This window comes from Mirounga angustirostris, unplaced genomic scaffold (genome assembly GCF_029215605.1).
Source record: "Mirounga angustirostris isolate CCGP_5_RB_7025 unplaced genomic scaffold, mMirAng1.0.hap1 SCAF_8, whole genome shotgun sequence".
Lineage (NCBI taxonomy): Eukaryota > Metazoa > Chordata > Mammalia > Carnivora > Phocidae > Mirounga > Mirounga angustirostris.
Genome location: NW_026991716.1, coordinates 100,982,227 through 101,007,307, shown reverse-complemented (window position 1 = coordinate 101,007,307; position 25,081 = coordinate 100,982,227). Strand labels below are relative to the sequence as shown.

The 25,081-nt window shown below is 37.9% G+C and overlaps 1 protein-coding gene across 1 annotated transcript in view; it reads right to left on the bottom strand.

Annotated features, from left to right (window-relative positions):
- Positions 1 to 3,242: 3,242 nt before the first annotated feature.
- RFX6 (regulatory factor X6) overlaps positions 3,243 to 25,081 on the bottom strand; it is a 56,853-nt gene continuing 35,014 nt past the window's right edge. The window contains exons 8-19 of the mRNA XM_045866058.1: positions 20,896 to 20,973; positions 20,666 to 20,779; positions 19,114 to 19,163; positions 16,565 to 16,724; positions 15,522 to 15,666; positions 14,010 to 14,119; positions 12,945 to 13,062; positions 10,834 to 10,956; positions 9,961 to 10,167; positions 8,100 to 8,612; positions 7,039 to 7,251; positions 3,243 to 3,418 (exon numbers count right to left, since the gene is read on the bottom strand). Of these exons, the coding sequence (XP_045722014.1) occupies positions 3,243 to 3,418; positions 7,039 to 7,251; positions 8,100 to 8,612; positions 9,961 to 10,167; positions 10,834 to 10,956; positions 12,945 to 13,062; positions 14,010 to 14,119; positions 15,522 to 15,666; positions 16,565 to 16,724; positions 19,114 to 19,163; positions 20,666 to 20,779; positions 20,896 to 20,973 (2,007 nt within the window). The remainder of the gene's footprint in view (positions 3,419 to 7,038; positions 7,252 to 8,099; positions 8,613 to 9,960; positions 10,168 to 10,833; positions 10,957 to 12,944; positions 13,063 to 14,009; positions 14,120 to 15,521; positions 15,667 to 16,564; positions 16,725 to 19,113; positions 19,164 to 20,665; positions 20,780 to 20,895; positions 20,974 to 25,081) is intronic.

Genomic DNA, 25,081 nt, shown 5'->3' with positions numbered 1-25,081 from the left:
GCAACATGGCAATAAAAAATGTTCCCCTTCCCATTTCCAAAATGGGCTCTTGACCTGGGCGACCTTGAGGGTCTCATGGACTTTTCTCTTTCAAAGTGGAAACAAAGAGAAAGATTTTACATCACTGTAATTGGAATTTAGCTTAAATAATTAAAAAAAATCCTTTCTAAGCTGAAAGCATACTTGGGAACATATAACTGAGGAGAGCTCTAACTTTTCTGAGTGTAGCGCTACCTGGAGAGAGGAAACCAGATCTCTCCTGACCTGTAATTCTATATTAATGATATACCTGAGTTTTTGTTTTTCTTCAAGCTATTATAAAACAGGCTTTTGGTGCCTGAATTATATTAAGAATCCACTGAATTATTTGAAACATTCATTTTTCATTATGCCATTTATCTATAGTAACTACTGTAACACAAGACTTGAAAGGTAGTATCCCAAGAACTGAATTTATAAACCTCTAGCTTTTTTATTTCTAACCTTAATTTTGGACTTCCCATAAGCATTAGCTTCAACAGGTCACTTCTTTATAATTGATACTCCACAACTTCTAAAAATTACTTGAAGAATCATTTATTTACTTTTAAAAACAGAAACACTAAAAAGCTAGGCAAGATCCTTTAACTATATTAAAATTAACCTAAAGAATAGCAGAAAGTGCCTTGAGCCTCCAAGCTTTAGATTCATGAAAGAAACAATTCTCAAATGATCAATGTAGCTGAAGGGCAGAAAGGTATTAAATGTCTCAAGGTGCTTCTAGGTAAAATTAAAGATGCTGTCACTTTTAATTCATGCAGGACTTGTACCGCCTCTCTAGTAGCATTTGGAAATATGGAAGATGTTTTTAGTTGTCACAAGGTTGGGTGACGGGAGTGCTTTTGTATTTAGTGTTTGAGGGCTGGAGATACTCAATCTTATGCAATATGCAGAATAGTCCTGCAAAACAAAGAACTGTCCTGCTTGAAAGCCAATAGTGGCCACACTGAGAAAATTATTATATGTCTAATAAAGATAAACTCAAGTACCACTGCCTGGGAAAAAGAGAAAATTAGTCTTCTTGATGTCCAAATTTAGCACCTTGTCATCAGCCAGATGCACATGAGGCCCAGAGACAGTGTTCACTTGTCTTCTGCACTTCTCCCTGCTCCAGATCGTTTTCCCTCATCTACAAAGGGGCTATCAATCTACGGTCAGCTATTTACACTGAAATGCTCTGCAAATAGGGTTAAGGAAAACTTTAGAGCCACTACTAACATATTCCTTTTCAATCCCTTATATCTAGTCAGTCGCCAATCCTTCGTACTAAATGATGCTCATGCCTCTTTGAAATGATGCTTGACCTTTCTCTTGTTCCTTTCACTAGGCTTCCATGTAGTCTCTGAGCTTATCTGCTGGACATCTGGATAAGAGAAACAGCTTCCAAAATAGCTATTCTTGGGCTAGTTCCTCTTCTGTCTGGTCTACCTCCCTTTCCAGCTGCTGCTGGCTGTTCCCTAAACATCACTTCTCCCATATTGCTTTTTACTCAAAAATCTTCAGTGAGCTTCTATTTCCTATCATCTCACCCCTTCATCATTACATCAGAATTTAGTAAAGGTATTGGCAGAGCTTTTTTACAGTCTTTGTATTTTCATTTTCGTCTTTTTCAAATTGTATTTTCCAATGTGTCTCTACAAAACAGATGCTGAATATACATATTTAATTACTATACAGTGGAAATTTGGTTCTTAATTTTCAAGACTTCTGTCCAAACATTTTTTAAAGCTGTTTTGTTTTTTACTTCAGTCCAAGCCCTTATTAATTTCACTCCCCTTTGTACTCTTACAATATTACTACAGCAAATAATAGAACGTTTATTGCTATTTCTCATGATTTGTTACTGTTGCAAAATTTTTCTGCTCAATTAATTAGCTCATAAACTACATGCTACTAAGCATGCTACTGAGCAAATGGTAGCAACACTCTGACAAGTCCACAATTCATTGTTTATTACTTGCTGAAAACAATTCCACAGTTTGTCTTCACCAAATTACATCATGATGTATAATGGGTATTTGGGGCTTACAAATCCTTTAAAAATGTACCTGGAGGTCACAGTATAACCCAATCCATAATACAAATAATCTAAGGTCTGTGGTGAGACTATAGGAAAAGCCTGTGAAGTTAATGGAGGTTTGCCATTACAGGCCATGAGTCTTACAACAGACCTCTCAGCTAAGACATATGATAAAGAAAAAGAAACAGAGCTAGATAGATGGTGTATCAAATTCTATTAACTCATATGGAATGAATTCCTCACTTCTGAATTCAGATGATCCCTGAACACTCATTCATTCTCAGTTTCTAAGCCAAGTACTTGATGAAAGACTGCTTCCAAATCTGTAGAAGTTCCAACAGTCTATCAGCCACAATTTCCTTATATTTAAATGCAGCGATATGATATGCAAATATTCTTGAATTATGATGTTTTGACCAACCAGCTTTAGTCTTTAACTCAATATCCAAAGGAGCTTTGCCTGCAAATCCCAAGCATTCTTCAGAAATATTAACAGCTCTGAGAGCAATTAAGCCTTTAAAAATATTCATACTTTATTTCTTTCATTTCTTCTTATCTTTCTTAAATAAAGAGGGAAAGCATTTATAATCTCCGTTCAGTTACATAGAATTGGAATACTGCTATGTAACAGAAATCATCACACTAATGCACAGGATTGAAAGTCAAGCAACTTTGGTCTAGGCTGAACTGAATTAAGTCTTAACCCTGTAAACATTTCCATAGGAGGTAGAACATACACATTTGACTTTTGGTCAAACAAGGGATAGTAAACAATGATTCTGAGACCCTAATAAATTAAATTAAAGTTATTTTAAGGCATTAAATATTTTTTCCTTTTATAGACCAAAGATGAAACAGCACACAGATCTTCAATAAATTAGGAAGCAAAATATTAAATCTTCATAGTTGAAATGTTTGCATCTCCAAAGCTCCACTGGTTCCACTTGATAATGTTTGAAACTCTAATTAATAATGAGATCACATTTCAAACAATTTGTGTGCAAGGCAAAGTCTGCAAGTATCTCCACTCATTATGGAGTTGTCCATGGTTTTGTATCAGTGACTTGAAAACACAATGTCCTGTCACTGTATATTCCATTTTCTTTACCCTGATGGCAATCTGAGTGAATAATATTTGAGCAGTAGAGATTGTTGGTTTCATTCCCCACCCAACACTGTTGGTTTAAGTGCCTCCGGCTGCTGTTCCCATGAACACAGTGTTAATGGGTGGTAAAGAGGACACCATTTCTCTACCACTCGCTCCGTGGGAATCCAGGGTCTCTTGAGCTGGATACTGATTGGAAGTTCCATACATACACTGAGATGCGGAGGAAGGAATTGGTGTTTGCAAGCTGGATGCTGTAAGGGAAAATATAATCAGCAATTGCATATTGACTGATATGTTTTTTTCTTTAAAGTGCCACTCACATTAAGCCTCTGTATTTATTTTTTGCATTTATCACACATATCTGTGCTATTTTCCTAGACATTGTTTTTTCTTCTACACATTTCACAAAGAAAACTCAATTTCAAACTTAAATTAAGAGACAAACTTATCACCCAAATATATCCCAAATCTACCTCCTCGTTCCATCTACACTTCTTCCATTGTTCAAACCACCATCTTCATCACTTTCTTACACCACACACAAAAACAAACTCAAAATTAACGAAAGACCTAAATATGAAATCCCAGAGGAGAACACAGACAGCAACCTCTGTGACCTCGGCCACAGCAGCTTCTTGCTAGACATGTCTCCAAAGGCAAGGGAAACAAAAGCAAAAATGAACTATTAAGACTTTATCAAGACAAAAAACTTTTCAACAGCAAAGGAAACAGTCCACAAAACTAAAAGACAACAGACAGAATGGCAGAAGATATTTGCAAATGACATATCTGATAAAGGGCTAGTATCCAAAATCTATAAAGAACTTATCAAACTCAACACCCAAAGAACAAAAATAATCCAGTCAAGAAATGGGCAGAAGACATGAACAGACATTTCTCCAAAGAAGACACCCAAATGGCCAACAGACACATGCAAAAATGCTCAACATCACTCAGCATCAGGGAAATACAAATCAAAACCACAATGAGATACCACCTCACACCAGTCAGAATGGCTAAAACTAACAACTCAGGAAACAACTGATGTTGGAGAGGATGTGGAGAAAAGGGATCTCCCTTACACTGTTGGTGGGAATGCAAGCCGGTACAGCCACTTTGGAAAACACTATGGAAGTTCCTCAAAAAGTTAAAAATAGAGCTACCCTGTGACCCAGCAATTACACTACTAGATATTTATCCAAAGGATACAAACATAGTGATTCAAAGGGGCACCTGCACCCCAATGTTTATAGCAACAGTGTCCACAAGAGCCAAACTATGGAAAGAGCCCAGAGGTCCATTGACAAATGGAATAAGAAGATGTGGTGTACACACACACACACACACACACACACACACACACACACACACAGAGGAATATTACTCAGCCATCAAAAAGAATGAAATCTTGCCATTTGCGACAATGTGGATGGAACTAGAGGGTATTAGGCTAAGCAAAATAAGTCAGTCAGAGAAAGACAAATATCATGATTTCACTCCTATTTGGAATTTAAGAAACAGATGAACATAGGGAAAAGGATGAAAAAATAAAATAAGACAAAATCAGAGAGGGAGATAAACCATAAGAGACTCTTAACAATAGGAAACAAACTGAGCGTTGCTGAAGGGGAGGTGGGGGGGATGGGGTTACTGGGTGATGGACATTAAGGAGGGCACTTGTAATGAGCACTGGGTGTTATATGCAACTGATGAATCACTAAAATCTACCGCTGAAACTAATAATACACTATATGTTAATCAGTTTATTTTAAATACAAAAACTTAAAAAACTAAAACAAAAAACCACTATCTTCTCCTACCTGGACCAACACAGCAGCCTCCTCACTGGTCTCATGACCCTCACCTTTGCCGTACCCTCTCATTCTGCAGGGAGCCGCCAGGATAATGTTGCCTAAGTGTACAGTACATTGTCACTCTTCTCAAATGCTACAATGACTTCCCATTATTCTTAGAACAGAATCCAAGCTCCTTGCCCTGGTTCACAGCACCTTCTGTGAACTGGTCTCTGTCCGCTGATTTTACTCTACTGTCTTCATTCACTATGCTCAAAACACACTGGCCTTCTTTCTGCCCACTGAATTTTCCTTGTTCTCATTTCAGAAACTACGCACTTATCATTTCTTCTGCCTAGAACTCCACCATCAGACCTTCATGTCAATGCTTCCTCATCACTCAGCTTTCAACTCCAATATCTCTGTCTCAGGATTCCTTTCCCAACTATCTTACCAAAAGCAGTTTCTCCATAACTATTTGTCATTTTACCCTATTCAACAGATTTCAGAGTACCCAACATTATCTTTTTAATGCATTTGTCTATTTATCTATTGCCTTATCTCTCCTTACTAGAATGTAAACTTCTTATAGGCAAGAACTCCATCCCAATCACCACTATAACCTCACGCCTAGAATGAAGTTGGGCACATACTAGTAGGTTCTCAAGAATTTGACCAACTGGCTCTCTGACACTTTTCCTGCATGTATGGTTGCTGACTTCTCATTGCTGTTTTTCTCATTTTTCTAACTACCTACTCTGTCCCTGAAAACCAGTCTTTATAACTAAGGAAACAGACAGTGGGTCCTACCTTCCCTTGCACTCCTTACCCACCTACTCTAGTCCCTCTTTTCACTCAGAAGCCCTCTTTGCTATTTACTTGTAAGCCAGCTCTGACAACTAGAGCTTAGAATCCCTCCTACACCCAAGCTATGTTCCAGCAAAGCTTCCACTATCTCTACGAGTAAACAGAACTAATAGTAACAATAGCAGCAAGGTACATTTTAATCTCACGGTGAGGAAACTTCCTGAAGTGGAATTTTCTGCTTCATTAGAGTAACCTAGAAGCAATGACCATCTGCAGATAGCATGAGATGAGCTGCTAGACTCTGCTCAAGGAGCATCTGTGATGGTCACGGGAAGGGAAGAAGTGCTTCCTATTGAGTTATTGGAAAAGCACACTGAGAGGGGAGAGATGGAATTTATCTCATTTTCCCTATGCTCCAGTTGGGTGTCAATGCCCTTGAAATCTATTCCACTGGAAGATTTCAACCATCGCATAAAAGCATTAACACTCTGCCTTGATATTTACATGCATCTATACTTGTCCTGTGATCCCTTATTAGTAATATGGGAAACTAAATCTATCCATATATTTTTGCCCCTTTGTTTCAACTCACTGATGTATGGAGTTCCTACTATGTGGCAGACACTTGGCTGGGTAGCTGCTGATGTATCTAGTACGTCGCAGGATTTTCCCAGGGAGAGCAACCTGGTTGCAAGAAGATGCTAGGGGACTTCCTGGCAAACACAGTTTTGCTAATTTTTACTTAAACTGTATGTAGCAGAACAATAAAAACAGCAACATTTTCTACAGAGCTGTCTAATTACATTTTACATATAATTGAGAAAATGACCGTAAAGTCAGCACTGTTTTAAACCTGGAGTGGTTTTAGGGTACTGCTGGAGAATACGAGGTCCAAAGACACCTCTTGGCACTGCCCCTGGGGCCAACAGTGAACAAGAGAGTGTGAGAAAAAGACAGCATTCCTGCCCTCGTAAAACTTAGTCTTTTAGACTGCATCTGACGGGCTATATTTATTTTTTGCAAACATAAAAGATGCCAGCTATGCTTTGTGAAAGAATAACAGATTTAGCATTAGGATGCACAGGGACATATATAATGGGAACTGGGAAGACGTTACTAATACAAAAATAAGACTTGAGATCCAAAGTGATGAATCACCCGTGGGAACATGAGTGCCCCGTTCACCTCAACAGTCACCCTCCAAAGTAAAACCACGTACTTGAGGTTAATAGCTTTTGAAAATGTTTTTAAGAACTACTAAAATAATTTACCTACTACTGGAGTTCGACACGCAACTGAAGGTGATGTGTCTGCGTAAAACGAGCTGGTCTGCTTTCTACTACTGTCATCTAAAATGTTAAGTGGATCGTGGATGTCACTGTAAGGAGGCAGTGAGCGAACACTGCTGATGACGGAAACATGTTGATTCACCATCGATCCAAGTCTATGAGACTCTGGGTAGTTTATGTTGCTTCCATAGTATCCTATAACAGAAAATGTCAAGAATGTACCATTCACTTACTACAAAGAATATTCCAGGAAGGAAAAAAGGACAAGGTAATAGGGTACAGCCCTAAAGATCCCCTGTTATAAATATGACATTCACATCTCCATTTACTATAGATTTGGATTCGTACTTGTATATGGATATGGTTCACTAGGCTGTTTTTTTGTTTTTAAAAATACAAAGCCGTTATCCTATTGTTAAGTTTCAGATATAAGACTACACCTCTCTCATGTTTTCCTCACTTAATTAACAAGATCTTCCTATAAAGAAAAAAAGCACTAAAAACCTCTCACAAAGACTACACTACTTGTCAAATACCAATTTTATCTACAGATTTATGTTTCTGGAAGAAGGCCTGGCCTACACTTAGGAGAGAGAACACAGCCTGCTTTGGAGGCTGAAGAAGTCCACAGATCTTTCCAATTCCCTAAACTCTAAGTGTTTTATCAGACTAACAGGGGGCACTGTTTGGGTCCTAAACTGTAAGATCTGCTGCTAGTTCTCCAGAAGAAACATTATTCACTAGAAATATTTTCAAAGGACAAAACATTCTTCTTTTGGGCTTATTCAGGGAGATCTCAAACATAGTTTGACGTAAAATATTTTTTCATCATTTGTGGCATTTAGAAGGGCAACTTTAAAAAACCACAAGAATTAGGGACATGTTTGTATGTGGAAGAAATGAGCTCCAAGTATTTAAGATTCCATGAGCTTTAGAAACTTTACATGGAATGACATGCTGCTCAGCAGATCTGGAGCTCAGTGTCTGATTTTGCCTTATTACCATCTCAAAAACCGGGGAAAATTCTTTAAAAATTTCGATACCATTAGGTGAACTAGGAGGCAATGCTGCTCCTTGACAGTTGGTCGCCCCTGTGTTGCTCAGGAAATTGAAGCTTCCTGTATTTAAAAACTGCATACTGTGTGAATCTTGGCTGTGTGAGGATGGTCCATAGCTGGAAGGTGGTCGAGAATTATATGGAGGCCCAGCACAGCTGCCAGTGAAGAAGTCTCTAGAAAGCTGCTGTTCACTCCAGGCCATGCATCGACTATGCTCGGGGCGATGAGGATAGAGTCCTGATGGGGGGTGAGGCTGTGCCCTAAACACAGTCTGATAGTTAGAGTTGGTCCCATAAAAGTCATGATTGCCTTGAGGATGGGTAGGATAAATGGACTCTGGGAATGATGAGCAGTGTGATGGCACTGACAGGACCGGGCCCACACTTGGAGGTCTCCCCGCCATAGGCCCCTGGTTAATGACGCTTCCTCGGCTTGCCATGGCTGGAGAAATGGGTGGTGTCATCAGATGACCAGTACTCTGGGAAAGCTCCATTTGACCTGGAAACAAATTCACAGAGCATTCACCAGTGGCAAATTAAAATAAATGGGCACACATCTTTAAAAATTATCCAAAAGATGTATTAATATACTTTTTTCCAATTTGGTTCATTCTCACTCTCTAAAAATAACAGAACTGGGGAACACTGAAAACCTAGGTTTAAAAGATACCATCACAATAAGTAAGTAAGTAAATAAATAAATAACACGATTGCAATATATGTATATTTCACAACAGGGAAGACTTTTGGTGTCAGTAACTGTGGAAAAAAGTCTGGGATGTCTTCATGTTTCCATGGCTATGAAGATAGTTAGAGCTCAAGCTTGGGAAGGTCAAGGGATCTGCTCTTCACATTTCTCCATAATTAAAAACCAAGCTAGGGGCGCCTGGGTGGCTCAGTTGGTTAAGCGACTGCCTTCGGCTCAGGTCATGATCCTGGAGTCCCGGGATCAAGTCCCGCATCGGGCTCCCTGCTCGGCAGGGAGTCTGCTTCTCCCTCTGACCCTCCTCCCTCTCATGCTCTCTGTTTCTCATTCTCTCTGTCTCAAATGAATAAATAAAATCTTTAAAAAAAAAAAAAAAAACAAGCTGAATGCTAAATGGTTTGATTTTTAGGGTAAAAGGAAAAGGCAATAAAGTCAAAATGACCACAGCTTCAAAGCAGCCGATTCAAACCATCATGCAAACACCACTGATGAACAATGAGCTATGAATGCCACCAACTCCCTGGATGTCTGATTTTCCATTGGTAGAATTAGGCCCCTGAACTCAAAGGCCCTTTCAGATTTAAAATTCTGTGTGTCCAATGAAGTTATATCTATGAATTTCAGAAAAGACGTAAGGCAAAAGCAGACTTAAAATATTATCTAGTAGTGAGTTCTAGCCACTAAACATTCAGATTGATACAAAGGGGACTCTAGACCAGAGAGGAAAATTATTGTCATCGTTATCCTAAAGTGACCAAATCTACTTTTTAATGGAGGAGAAATAAAGTCTCCTCAAGAGCCAAAAATAAACAAGAAGCCCATTTTTTGACTCTCAAAACATCTTCAAGATTTCATATATACCAAATCTAATTTTTTCTTCCACCAAATGAAAATAACTTATTATTTGTATTTCCAACATACCTAAGCAAGCACATCACAGTGTGGTACCTATGTTAATAATGGTATTGACAAAAGTGTGAATGACAAATGCTGAAAGTCACAAAAAATATAAAGCTTTAATAAAAGTTAGTAAAGGCCAGCCTTTTTTATCCTTGGAATGGCTGGATGTTACCAGGTTTGAAGAAAACAAAGGAACGGGCTCCTGAGAGACGGCGTGAAGCCCAAGTGTTTCACAGCGTACCTGTGAGTGGCATGGTGTCCGTATTCCCAGCAGGGAATGGGTGCAGAGCAGAGGGTAAGCCTCCAGGATGACTGGATGACAGAGGAAGATAGGCTGTTTCCACATGGCTTTCATTCTTCACAGTGTCACTGGAAACAGTGCTCCCTTTATTACGGTTGGCCAGAAAGCATGAACTTGGAGAAGCAGTGAAGGCAGCTTTACTTGCATCTGGAAAGATTTTTTTTAATGGGAAAGCTAACATCATTCCCATATTCCTAATAAATAAGCCCAAGAAAATGAAACTGAAAATGTTTTAGGGTTGTGTCACAAATCCAATGTCAGAGAAATATCTTCCATGGGAAACAAGGCCGGCAGATCTTTGGTCGTGGCAGTGGTGCTGGGGATTCTGTGGTCATGGTTATCTGTACATTTGTAAGTGTCACGTGTGTTCTGGGGGGGCACTAAGGAATCCACACTGGAGTGGACAGTCTTCAAAATGCAAATCATCACATCCCAAATAGACATGTTCTCTTCCTTCTCCAAATTCCTATAGAACTTATTTCTACACCATTTATAAGGTGGTATACCACAGGTGTTGTCTTGAATTATGGTTATTTTTTATTATAATCACCGCTCCACCTTCATTTCAATTCTCACAAGAACATCGATTTTATATCCTCCAGAGCTTCCAGCAAAGTCCCTTGACTACTCTATGTGCAAATGGTGGAGAGAAAAAAATAGTGCTCCGATAGTGTTCATATCCTGAGTTATTTGTGACATGCTTGGGAAAAAACCTCTGAGACTATTACAGACCCACTACACATGTACTTACAAATTCTTAAATTTAGGTTTAAAGAAAGAAATATGCAAAGCAAGATATACATTTTAAATTACCTGAATTCTTCATATACTTGTCCAATAAATTCTGTAACTCCTGCTCTTTGTCGTTATTGAACTGGGTCTCCATGGCGAGGAGAATGTATTCATCAAGGAGCATTCGGATCAAATGGAAAGAACCTTGTTGTGGATGGGAATGGGGAGAGGACAATGTCAGATGAAAGGAGGGAGAGAAGGAGAAGGAAAGAGAGAGGGAGAAGTCGAGTTATCTTTGTGACCATCTCACAACACTTTACAAGGAGCAACTGAAATCAACAAATACTTGTTGGACTTTAAATGACCTGCTAAGACCAACATGCTTAACTTGAGCCTCTAATCTTTCTGTGTACCGCCTGCTCAGCTTACTGTGTGTACTGTCCTGCCAGCTCTTTGGCCACTAATTACATCAAAGGAAAATACGGATGAAAGTGAGACATACTTTATGCTCTAAGAGGGCACACACTGGAATGTGATAAGCTTTAACCTGGGGAGAATGAGCTCTACTCTGCTCTATTTCTGTTTGCTTTGTACTAAATAATTAGACAATGGCCACCATGGTCTGAAAAAAGTATCAAGTAAGATGCCTTCTAGCCTGAAACAAAGTTCTCTTTGGTTTGGACAAAAGCAAAGAGTCATTTTCATTTGGAAGTTGTCCTGGAAAACCTTAAACTTCTTTGAACTATTCCACAGACTTCCCAACAAAAGTCTGGTTTCATCACAAAGTCAGGCTTCAATGTTGTATATGTTAAGAAACCTTACATATAAGTAAGAGATTTCAAATAAAAGGCTCAAGACATTTTGTTCACCCTCCAATGCAAGTTCACTGATTTTATCTAGTTCCACTGAGAATTAAATAAAAACAACCTAGTTAACCATAACCTATTTATAATGTGAAAATTTCTTGCAAAGCAACTACTAAATGCAGAAGTACTGTCCACGAGCTAGCATTATAGCTGCAAAACTAAGAATCCCAGAAATTTTAAGAAAACGAAGGTATTCAATTTTTGAAAGAGCTAACTTGACTCAGTTTATCATTTCACAAGTCAAATCGATCCGGAAAGATGTTTCAGAAACATATGAGAGCATGTCTTCTCAGCTGCTCTTTGATTCTCGCAGTGCAGCTATGTGGTTCCTAGAAAAGATGCAAAAATTTGCCATACTGCAATGAGTAGTGCCTCTTGAAAATAATGTACTAATTATTGTTTACTTGCTTGTTTAACAAAAAAAAAATTATCCAAGTACTGATGGCATGTAATGATAATAGCTGCTATTCATAAAATGTTCACCAGGTACTAGACTGTGCTTTTATAAGTATCATCTCACTAAAGTGCCTACACAACCCAATAAGAGCAATATTCGTCCTCTTTTTTTAAGTGCTTGAAGTTTTTATTTAAACTCTAGTTAGTTAACATATAGCGTAATATTGGTTTCCAGAGTAGAATTTAGTGATTCATCACTTACATATAACACCCAGGGCTCAACACAACTAGTGCCCTCCTTAATATCCATCCCCCAGTTAGCCCACCCCACCCACCTCCCCCCCCACCCCCGCCAGCAACCCTCAGTTGCTCTATAGTTAAGAGTCTCTTATGGTTTGCTTCCCTCTCTCTCTTTTTTTCTTCCTTCCCCTATGTTCATCTGTTTTGGTTCTTAAATTCCACATATGAGTGGAACCATATGGTATTTGTCTTTCTCTGACTGACATTTCACTTAGCATAATACACTCTAGCTCCATCCACATGTTGCAGATGGCAAAATTTCATTCTCTTGTATGGCTGAGCAATATTCCATTGTATATATACCACATCTTCCCTATCCATGCATCAGTCAATAGACATTTGGGCTCTTTCCATAGTTTGGCGATTGTTGATAATACTATTATAAATATTCATCCTCTTTACAGTGAGCAGAACAGCTTGGATTAAAACCAAGCCAGAGAGAAGCAGTGTTAGGATTTAACTGCATGTGGTCTGACTCCAAAACCCAGGTTCATAACTACCATTCTCTACTGGCTCAATAGTCAGATTTGAGAAGTGACAGTCCCCCATGTTTAAAAACTGACAGGAACTGTGACTGGAGAGTGAATGATATATTCAGGGAGGAAGAGCTTTATAAAGCACATGAGATACCAAAACTGGATGCATTGTTCAAGGTGAGGTTATGCATTACTCGAGCACCAAAAAAGCTCCACTTAAGCAGAAAGTCTTGAGCCCTCTTCTTTAATGATCTTCCATTTTGTTTGCTGGTCTACAAGTAAAGGAACAAAACGAAACTATAAAATCTGTCATCTCATTACTACATGCATCCTACATAAAATCAAGAGGTTGATAAGCTGTCTGACAAATGGACAGATGGCATGACATGCAATTTATTTATCAGATATAATGATCTGTCCAGGGATTTTAATGTTCATCTGTCTTTGTTATCATTTTTAAGGTTAATAGATCTTTATTCCGTATGGTTTTGTTACCGAACAGAATTGGACAACAAAATAAAATAATTCACAAAATAGTTTATCTCATTTTCCTTTGACAGAACTTTAAAAAGAACAGAAGGTGAAGTGTCAAAGAAGGGTTATATATTTCTGTGAATGATTAACTCTGACTTCTCTGGTCCTGAATGATAATCTGTTTTCCTTCCAGGAGAAAAAAAAGTCCCTACACTACAACTAGTTTCCTTGATATGGAATGGCTAACACCAACTAGTGATGGATCTATTTGCTCTTATCGCCTTGTTTCATGAGGGATGACTTGCATGTTAACAGAAGGAGTTGAAAAAACATAGAAAACACAAAATACTGCGCTCTCAGAAATTAAAAATGGAAATACTTAAAACCACATTTTCTGTCAGCATTTATGAAAATTTACTGTTTAGAAAAGGGCCAAATCTTTCCAGTTTTTATCTTTCACTATTGATGTTACTCTGCTGTAAATTCATTGACCGACAGGGAAGGCATAGTGCCTTGTAGTCCTTTGTCAAGAAATGACAAATAGAACTGAATCTATGCCCAACACTCTCGAATCTGGCCTATTCCTAATTTGGATATTTGGGCCACCTTAGTTGCAAGTCTTCAAAAGCTTTTCAAAGCATTGTTACACAAAATCACCCCTCCTCCACCATTCAAGAAATTACAGCCAGTTTAACAATTACTATTAACAAAAATTCTATTTTGGGAATCTGTCACTGAAAAATACCTTAATAACTCTCTGCTCTACCACGGTATCCAACCATTCAATAAAAGCCTCCACTGTGGCATTCTTCTTAAGAAGATCTTTCAGTTCTTGGAACACTGTGATAGAGTCATCTACCATATTAAAACAAAACAAAACACAATATTACTCTACTTTGAACCCAAGAGAAAACCTAAAACTAGAAATCATTAAGAATTTTATAGCATAAAAGAGAAAGACAGATGAAATTAAATGTGTTAAAGGAATTATTTCATATCCTAAGAATAAATAACAAAAAACCCTTAACTTCTTACTCTTCAAAATTTTAATAATGATTGTACATACCTTGGTACATATTGAAATATAGGCTTATGTATTATATAAGTATGTATATACTGGGGAAGAGTAAGTTGTCATTTATAGTTGATTATTCATTCTGAATCCAAAGCTTTCATTAAATGCAACAGATTCACTGAAAACTGATGAATGAATGCTGATTTCCTGCTTTCTGACCTATCCCTTACCTTTAGCAAAAATTAAATTCTGCACTGTGAAACTGAGCCACTTACATGAATAATCTTTTATCTTGTAAAAGTTAAAGGGACCATTTAAGGCTATCATTTATTAAAGAGTTTAAAGTTTCCTGAATCCCAAAGGGTAATATAATTTTCGCTAGGGAACAGAAAACAAGGCTGAAGTTGGACCACCCCAGGGAGCAGCCCATCATTTGTTCAACAGTCTATCGGAGGCTGCACTTGTCTTTTCAGAGAGAGGTTGGGGAAAGAGTGGGTTGCTATCCCTTGAAAACAGAGCCTGGTTGTCTAGTCATGCATATTGCCTTGGTAAATTCTGTCAGATTGTCCAAACCTGGGCAGGGAATTTCTGCTTGGAAAACAGTATTGTGTTGAGATATCATTTTGATATGCATCATATACCATATGAGGCTAAGAGTGTAAAACTCAGGAAAATGTGTATGCATGTGATGTAAAATTGGAAGAAAACTGGGACGCCTCAGTGGTTCAGCCGGTTAAGCATCTGCCTTCAGCTCAGGTCATGATCTCAGAATCCTGGGATGGAGTCCCACATCAGGCTCCCTGTTCAGTGGGGAGTCTGCTTACTCCCTCTGCCTGCCACTCCCCCTGCTTGTGCTCTCTCTCTCTCTCTCTGACAAATAAATAAATAAAACAAAAAAAAAATTTAAACAAACAAACAAAAAACCTGGAAGAAAACTCACAATACTCAAAAACATTTCCATTATTCCCAGGTTATTTCTAGGCAATGAGATTATGAATGGCTTTTATTTTCCTCTTTATATTTTCTATATTTTCCAGGTTTTCTACAATCTGTAGCTACAATTGTTTCAAGTAGAGGACAATTTTTTAATTAAAAAAGTTTCTATAAACCAAGGTTTCTCAAACAGATATTTTGTAGTCTAAGGGGACTCCCACCCCCACCCCCAACAAAGAGTTATCCAGCCCAAAACGTCAAACAGTGCCAAGGTTGGGAGACCCAGCTCTAAACACAGGGAAGACTTACGTTCCGTGTAGATATCAGATTCAGTGTCTGTGCTGCCAGAAATGGTGAGAAGGGCCTGTGATCCAATACTATTCAAGTCAACCTTTTCAATATCAGATACCATGGAATTCACAACATGCTGGTCAAAGAGAGCTGGTCTGGCAATCTGCATGAAGAAAGTAAAAAGACACTAAACCATATTGTTGATAGTCTGTCTAAAGGAAAGCTTTGGCTACTAGAGAAATAGTTCCTTGAGAGAAGAGTATCATAAATGTTTTTTTTTTTATTTTAAAACTAAAAGCAATAGCTGAGACTCACGATCATTGTTAAAGCTTTGAAAACTATTTTTGAAATTAGAAAATGAATTTTTAAATCCATGTTCATACAATAAGGATTTCACAATGTTATATTTCTTATCTGGAACTATCCCAACCAAGTCTTTTAAAATTTAGGGGACTAGAAACTTTCACAAAGCAAACAATCATTTGAGAGGAGGGGAAATATATTTTAACAATATACAAACATACAAACAGTAATTGAAGAATTACTTTTTTCCTCCCTATTTAGGAAAACCAAATTAGTAGGTAGTTTAACATGTGTTGTTTGTGGATTTCACAACATCAAATATCACATGGGTGCAGTCCCCACATGTTAATTTTTATTAACTGGGTTCATGTAGCAAATAACAGTTTTGCATTTTACACTGCATACAGAAGTTTTGTGGTTTTTTTACTTTTCATCCTGAAATAATATTAAATTTACAAAAAAGCTGCAAAGATAGTGCAGAATATTTCCATATACTCCCTATTCATCTTCTCCTAATATTATCATCATACCTAACCATTGTTTATTGCCCAAATCAGGAAATTAACATTGCTATAATACTGAGAGTAATTCAAATTTCCATCAATTTTCCCACTGATGTCCTTTTTCTGTTCTAGCATTCACTCTGGGGTCTCAGATTGCATTTAATTGTTGCCTACTTTGTCTCCAATCTCTGAAAATTTCTTACTCTGCCACCAGATAATTCATTTTTTATATTGGTGATTCAAATACCAACATACCTGAGCAAGGTGTAAGAAAGATGTTTGTCGTTTCAGGGAAGATACAAATCTTCGCACAACAGGTATCTTCTTATCGGTTAGAGCTTCTGGCAAGTTTTCCAAGGATGAAACAACCCACTGTTCCCAATTTTTAGCAAAATTCCTTATATCTGCTAATAAGCTACACACACACACATACACAAAAAAACCCTATGTATTAAATGCTAAATTGCTCAAAGTGCATTACATAAATGTAGTTTAATGGAGGTATACTGTTATTCTATGATTCTAAGAACATGACTTTGAAGTCATATAGATTCAGCCTAGGTCTGCCATTTATCTCCTTGGTCAACATACTCAATCTCCTCAAGCTCTGGCTTCATTTATTAAATAGGAATAACATTAGTATCTATGTCACAGGATTATTATGAGGACTATATAAAATAATTCATGGAAATTTCTCTGGTCAAACCTGGTGTGCAGAGGGTAATCAATAAATAATACCTTATTATTAACATTAGCTCATGGTTCTGTCATTCTCTATAAAATATTTCTGGGGAAATGTAAGTATGCACTTCATTTCACTTATCTTGGCTTCTTGAGAAACATCACAGAGGGATCATAGTGTCATTTCAAGTATTTACTATTAGTTTCTAGTAACCGATTTTTATAGTCCAAATATAACTGTGGGAAACATTATCAAAAAGGTACTATAGGACTATTTAGAAAATTGCAAATGTTCATTGTGCATACACACAAACATTTATATATAAACACAAAAATTTAAAAAGTAGTCAACAATCTACACACTCTATCTCAACAAAACAGATCTAAATTTACATTTGGGATGGCGCATACGCTGGTGAGCAGTAACATAATAGAGGAAAAAGAACAGAAGTGGAGTTCAACAGCCCTCAATTAAAATCCTGGCTATGCTTCTTACTAATTAACTGACTCTGGGCAAATAAATTAATTCCTTCTGCTGCCAGTTTCCTCATTTGTGAATATGGGATCATAATTGTTACTGGGGAATGGTCTGACAGGTTGTGTTTTTAAAAAATCTAATTGTTCAATGATAAGGAATTGGTTAAATAAAGTATAGGGCACCTGGGTGGCTCAGTTGGTTAAGTGACTGCCTTTGGCTCAGATCATGATCCTGGAGTCCCAGGATCGAGTCCCGCATCGGGCTCCCTGCTCGGCAGGGAGTCTGCTTCTCCCTCTGACCCTCCCCCCGCTCATGCTCTCTCTCTCTCTCTTTCTCTCTCTCAAATAAATAAATAAAATCTTTAAAATAAAATAAAATAAAGTCTAATATTTTTCAGGTGCTGGAAATCTATGCAGCCATTTAAAAAGATAATGTTGATCTGTATTTGTTGATATGAAAGATTTTCTTTTTTTTTTTTTAAAGATTTTATTTATTTATTTGAGAGAGAATGAGAGAGAGCACATGAGAGGGGGGAGGGTCGGAGGGAGAAGCAGACTCCCTGCAGAGCAGGGAGCCCGATGCGGGACTCGATCCAGGGACTCCAGGATCATGACCTGAGCCGAAGGCAGTCGCTTAACCAACTGAGCCACCCAGGCACCCTGAAAGATTTTCACAGTATGTCACACTAATATATATACTATGGTCCCGTTTTTTAAAAAATGTGTATATTTACAGGTATTCTTAGAAAAAGTCTATGAAATACTAACCTAACACATTAAGAATGTGGAGAAATTATGAGTTTTTAATGCATTTATGCATGTTTTTCATTTTCTACAAAGAACCAGTGGCATACTTAAGAGATAAATACATAAATAGTCACTTAGGAGTTAAGTGAAACAATTCATGTGGTCTCAAAGCCCATGATGTGTTTAATAAAGGCCAGCTATAATTATATCAGTTGCATGGCCAGATATCTGCCACTAAGTAAGTGCAGCCATTCTGTGACGTGGAAGTGTTTTGTTTTGTTTTTTAAGATTTTATTTATTTATTTGAAAGCAAGAGAGAACATGAGCAGGGCGGAGGGAGAGGCAGACTCTCCGCTAAGCAGGGAGCCCAATGCGGGACTCGATCCCAGGATCCTGAGATCATTACCTGAGCCGAAGACAGATGCTTAACCGACTGAGCCACCCAGGCACCCTTGTGACATAGAGGTGTTAAGAGTACTTATTCCTTCATTAAATGAAGGTGGTAATTCTGTTACCCTACCTTCTGATTTTGCAATTAAGACCAAAGTTAATAATAAAGATAAAATAGTTCTTTAATTTTTATCATTGTGGTTATTTTCCATCAATTATCCCCATTTATATTCTTCTAGCCAGTTTCCACAAGGTCAATGACCCCTTAATATTTATTTTTCACTTGGGCATCTCTCATATTAAAAGGATTTCAGGATGGTTCCATCAATTTTGTTCATTGCGGTTTGACTATAAGCATTGAGGCACATCATCTAGCTACTACAAAGGGACAGGAGCAGGCAAATAATCTTGATAAACAAATGAATTTCTATTTAATGTTTTCCTTTAATATAATGGATAGGGTTAAACCCTACCCTAAGAAATTATCACATTTTATTGACTGAACCTACCTTTCAGGCATTTCTTGCATTGTTGCAGGAATGAGTACATCTGTAAGAACCTTAATCACAGCAAAAGAGAGTTAACATATATCCTTACTTAGTATTTTTGTAGAAAGACATTTACTTGTCAATTACTTTTTAATTCCTAGCTTTCTAGAGAATAATATGTTAATTCATTTCTGGAAGTTATATTTTTATCTCTAAAATTAATGTACATGTAAGGGGTGTGTGTGTGTGTGTGTGTGTAAAAGGCGGGGGTGGGGATCCAGAAACATTGCAATACTAGGTTAAGCAAGCAACACTAATATACTGGATCCAGAGAGTTAATTATCAGAACAGAAAGAATACTGAAAGAAAGGGCTAGACTGAGACCGAAACATTGATGAGATGGGTAGGACCTGAATGAGAACTGGTAGAAAGAAGAAATTAGGTAGTGCTGACTGATCCCAGCTCAGGAAAAACTAGACTAAGTAAAGGAAGTGGGGACCAAATAGGATATGAACAACGCAGATCCACGGGGCTGGCTGATAAACTGAGTGGTCCAGCCTGACAAAGAGGACCAAGGGGTCTGGAGGAGAAGATATTTCAAAATGTGGGTAGACACTAATCTACAAAGGCCTGTGTATCCTACCAGCAAAATGCACATGTATTCCATGTGTATGAGACAGTAATGTATATACCCAGTACGTTAGTTACCAATGAATTGACCTTGGTAATCATGTGTTGTTTTATAGACTAAAAGCTGACCATTCTTTAGAGATGGAATGAAGATCTTGCAGAAACTCATTCTACTGTTCCTCCCTGGGTCCGCTATGAGGAAGGAAACAGTTCATTTAAAGGTACTTAAACTCAGGACTTTTGTGTTGGACTAAAAATAAACAGACCATTTGTAAAAAAAATAAATAACATGTTTTAAAGAATATTTCTGGGAGGTACTGAATGACAGTCCAAACAGATTTATCCAGATTGCAATGCAGTTTTCTCCCTCAGCTTGGACCTTACTGCTGCTCTAAGTAGAGGTCAGACTACCAAGGAATTAGTGTCCCCTCTTCCCAGATAAATGTTTGGCTAGAAGGCCAATCAGCTCATCTTTGTTCGTGATGTCTTCAGGAACCTTCTGTAGACACTTGAGGACTCTTACTTGGTTTGAGAACAGAAATTGACGTTAATACATTAAAGCTAGAGGTTTCCAGTATTTTTAAGTTGTTAATCCGATAAGAGTGGTTAATTCTGCTTTTCCCCCAGAACACCGATAGTGAAAAAGCCATTCTGTTATTCACTCTGAAAACACCTTAAACAGTTAATAAAAATTAACTAAGTTTTCATGTATTATTAGTGAGTATGGGACATTTAGAATCATTCTTAACTGTAAGAAATTTGTTTTCATGTAAATGTACATTAAAATACACACCTACTAAATATTGCTTTCTCATCAGAAAAAAATAACATTATATCTCCAGCCAGAAATAACAAATTTATTGAAAATATAATGGAAAAATGTAGACAGAATGCTCATTAAAACAATACATGGTTCGTGTTTAAGATACCCCAAAGAGCTTACCTTATAAAGAATTGAGTCACAAACACAGAAAATGTCAATGATAACAGGGTTTTCAAGCAGGGGAAGAAGATGATCAGGCATTCCTTGCCAAAAGTGTAATAAGAAATGCTGGATCTAGTTATAAAGCAAAAAGTATGTACATTAAGATTCTTCCTTAACACGAACTCATAAAGAACAGGACGAGAAATTACACATAATATGATCAGCAAAGCATTCTTTGTCACCCTTACCTCTTCAAAGTTTCCATTAATTGCATTGTCCAGGATGCACTGGCAGTGAGTTTTATACATCATTATGAGGGTATCAACCTATTTCAAGGAAGAAAACGCTTAACCAAAGAGTCCTTTCAACCCTGCCTTCATTTGTTTATGCATTCATTTGTTCATTCATTTATTCAGCATGCATTTTTTAAGCTCCTGTTAGGTACCAGGCATGGTGCTCAGTGTCGAGGAATCAAAACCAAAGGCACAGTTCTTATTTCCAGGAGCTTACTGCCTTGTGAAGGGAGAAAGGCAAGTAAATAGACGATTACAATATAGTGTCATATGAACAATGAAAAAGGTGACTGTGCAGGGAGATGTGGGCCAAAGCAACATTGAATTTTTCTACCTAATAAGCAGATTACCTTCGATTGCGGAAATAAACGTAAAATGGTAAAATATATCAGCTCTTCATACAGTAGAAATAAGTGAGTGCTTGGGCAGTGTGGCATAGCAGTGTGAAGTCAGCTAAAATCCAGCACCCAGTTCCCCTGCACTACAGTGCACAGGATGCTTGGTCTCTGAACCCTAAGCTTTTTCTCTTTAAGTAGGGTATGAATAATATATTACCCAGATTAAATAAGATATGATGCACATAGAGCAGTGCCTGGTACACAGTAAGATCTTACTAAATATTACCTGAAATTAGTAATATCAAATGACTCGAAAATTTACCCAAAGAAGATTTGAACGGTGAGTGTCTGTTATGAAGAGTCTCTGTTTCCATGTTACCACAGACATTTGGATAGCATAGGTAAAAAGTTGTAAACATATTCTAAAATGGACTAGAACTAAATAGTATTTTAACAGACTAATAATATTCAAATTCAAATCTCTTTATTTTATCAGCTAGAAATATGGCTACTTGTTGCTGGTTGTGTAGTCTAAGTGAACGAGAAGTTGGGCTTAGAGGTTACAGGTGTGTGCTTTGCCCATGGACTACCTGGATTTGAAAACCAGCTCTGATCTGCCACTTACTAGCTATATGATGTCAAGAAAGCCACGTAACATTTGCGTGTTTTAAATTCCTCATCTGGAAAACGGAAGTGATAATAACAGTAAATTTCTAATAGGGCTGTTATGAGGACTAAACAAATTAACACAAGCAAAGTGGTTGGAATAATCCATAATACATGTTAAGAGATTGACCGCTGGAGCTAATTTTATCCCAACAGTACCTAGGGTGATGATGGTGACGGGAGTGTCCTACTCTAACCCTCTCCTCTCCAGCCTTTATCCCAACAGACTAGTGACAGCGCACATCTTGTAGTTTAGCTCAAGGCTATATCACAGTGACGTGCAAATTACTAATCTCCCTGCAAGGAGGTATGCTGATTATAGGATACCTCTAGTGGAATATGTCACCACTGATGCAATTGAGACATGCTCCATACTTTAGGCAATGATATCATATTTTTAGATAGGTTGCCAAGACATATTTTTAAAACTAAGGATAAGGACCATATGAAAGATAGAAAGGAATTCATAACTGCTGTCAAAAATTAACCCTTTGATCCCTGAAACCTACTGAAGTACAAGTAAGCTTTTATCCTCACAAGTATTTCCATTTATGTGTGTCAAAATTCCTTTATACACAAATCAGTAAGAGTTTTTAATCTTACTATTGGTACTACATTTGCTTATTTAATATTTACATAGTTTCAGGACAATAAATTTTTATTGTGGCATACTTTTATTTCTAAACTTAATTTTGCTCAATTTTCTGAGAATAGACACCACATTTATAGAGCGGGCAAGAGCAGAGGCAAGGTTTATCTTGAGAAAAGTTAGTGAGGGGGGTGGGGGGTGGCAACTGTCTTGAGTGATACCATGATGAGGCAGAAAGTGGCCCAACCAATCCCCACCTCACTGGGATCAACTTCTCCCTGGAAAGTCCCATCCTTTCTGCTTCAAGAAAGGAGGTGAATAAAGTACTTAGCTCCAGCCCCACGCCTCTTGCTAGAAATTGACAAGTTACCTGGGGAACTTGGCTACTGGCTAAGAGGGTGAACAGCAACGTCCAGCTGTCTTCAAGGGACAAAGAGGAGTGTTAGTCCCTGGTGCTCATGATGAGGACCACTGGGAATGAACTTAGAAACCAGGGTTTTTTTAAGCATCCTGATACCTGGGTGAGAAATGATCTACAGACCAGTTTTTCAAGTTGACAAGTAAGGAATTCCTTGGAGACTAGCAGAGAAACTGAAATAAACTACTGGAACATGTCCTCACTTCTCTTTTTTTCTTTGTTGCTCTCCCCATCCCCCTCTCTCTCACCAGGAATATTTACACAGCAAACATCTTCATGATACGTTTGCATGTAAGCCATTCTCTTCACAAAGGGGACCTAACAATACCCTCCCCAAAGAACCATGTTCCCTGGACTGTCACTGATTTCCACAGGTTCCCCCACAGACTGCCACATGTTAACATGTACTGGAGATGTCTCAAATCTGAAGTCATAATATCACATAATATCTATAAGGTTTAAAAAAAAAAAGGAGACTTGCTTGGAATCAACATCTGAGAATTATCTTCAATATTTTGCCTATTTTTTTTTTAAGATTTTATTCATTTTTAGAGAGAGAGACAGAGAGAGCATAAGCAGAGGGAGAAACAGAGGGAGAGGAAGAAGCAGACTCCCCGCTGAGCCGGGAGCCTGACGTGGGGCTCCATGTGGGGCTCGATGTGGGGCTCGTCGTGGGGCTCCATCCCAGGACCAGGAGATCATGACCTGAGCCAAAGGCAGACGCTTAACCATCTGAGCCACCCAGGCGCCCCTATTTTACCTATTCTTAACAGGAAGAGTAAGTCATCAGAATGCACCCCGGAAGTTACTGTTATCTGTCAGTAGATCTTTTTATCAATGTGTTATTTTATTGCCAGTTTCCCCAGAAAGCCCACTACTAAAGTAATCAGTTGGACATTAGTTACTCATATTCCTCTTGAGGTGCTGTCTTTGCACCTCAAGAATATGAACTGACTTAAAAATATATTAAAGATATTTTCCTGGGGCACCTGGGTGGCTCAGTCGTTAAGCGTCTGTCTTCGGCTCAGGTCATGATCCCAGGGTCCTGGGATCAAGCCCCACATCGGGCTCCCTGCTCCACAGGAAGCCTGCTTCTCCCTCTCCCATTCCCCCTGCTTGTGTTCCCTCTCTCCCTGTGTCTCTCTCTGTCAAATAAATAAATAAAATCTTTAAAAAAAAAAAAAGATGTTTTCCTTAAGGGGCACCTGGGTGGCACAGTTGGTTAAATGTCCGACTCTTGGATTCCTCTCAGGTCATGATCTCAGGGTTGTGAGATCAGCCCTGGGGTAGGCCCCACCCCCGGCTCCCCACTCAGTGCATAGTCTGCTTGAGATTTTCTCTCCCTCTCCTTTTGTCCCTTCCCCCTGCTCATGTGCCTTCTCTCTCTCTAAAATAAGTAAATAAATCTTTTTTAAAAAGATATTTTCCTTAAGTACTAATGAAAAATTAACTTTGGTTTAAGAAGAATGTAGAAATCATTATACCCTGATTTAATACTACTAGCAGGAGCTATCAATCATTCAGTAGATACCTAGCAAATGACTTTAGAAGTTCAGAAATAGAGGAGGATTTGCTCTTAGATTTTATTATATAAGCATTGAAAAGTCACATTGAGGATTATTTATAAACTGAATCCTATGAAAGTGTTTCTTCCTTAACTTTCAAAAAAATTGCAAATATATAAGGGAACACAGAATTTTCAAATGGAAAGGAAACTTTGTCAACCTCTATACAGTCGTTGCATTCATCTAGGTATCTCCCCCTCAATGCTTGGAAAAAATTCTGTCCCAGAGAAGTGTCTGATGACTATTTACTGAAATTATACGAAGCTAATCAAAAACATAAAGCTTATAATTAAAGAAATTGCATGTGATAGACACATTCTAGTATTTTCTTCCTTGATATTGAGTTTTAAATAAAAAATAATCTTTACTCTTTTGAGGTTTATTTTACAAACTTCTGATTACATACTATCATGGAGATGGTAAATAATTAATTGGAAAGTGTTTAATCAATGGTAGTAAACATTTGTCCCTCCTATAAATCAGTCAATTATGTGTGATTATGCAGATTTCTGACTGCTTCCTGCAAGTGCCATGAGATTCCCAGCAAATTGAGATATGGAAACAA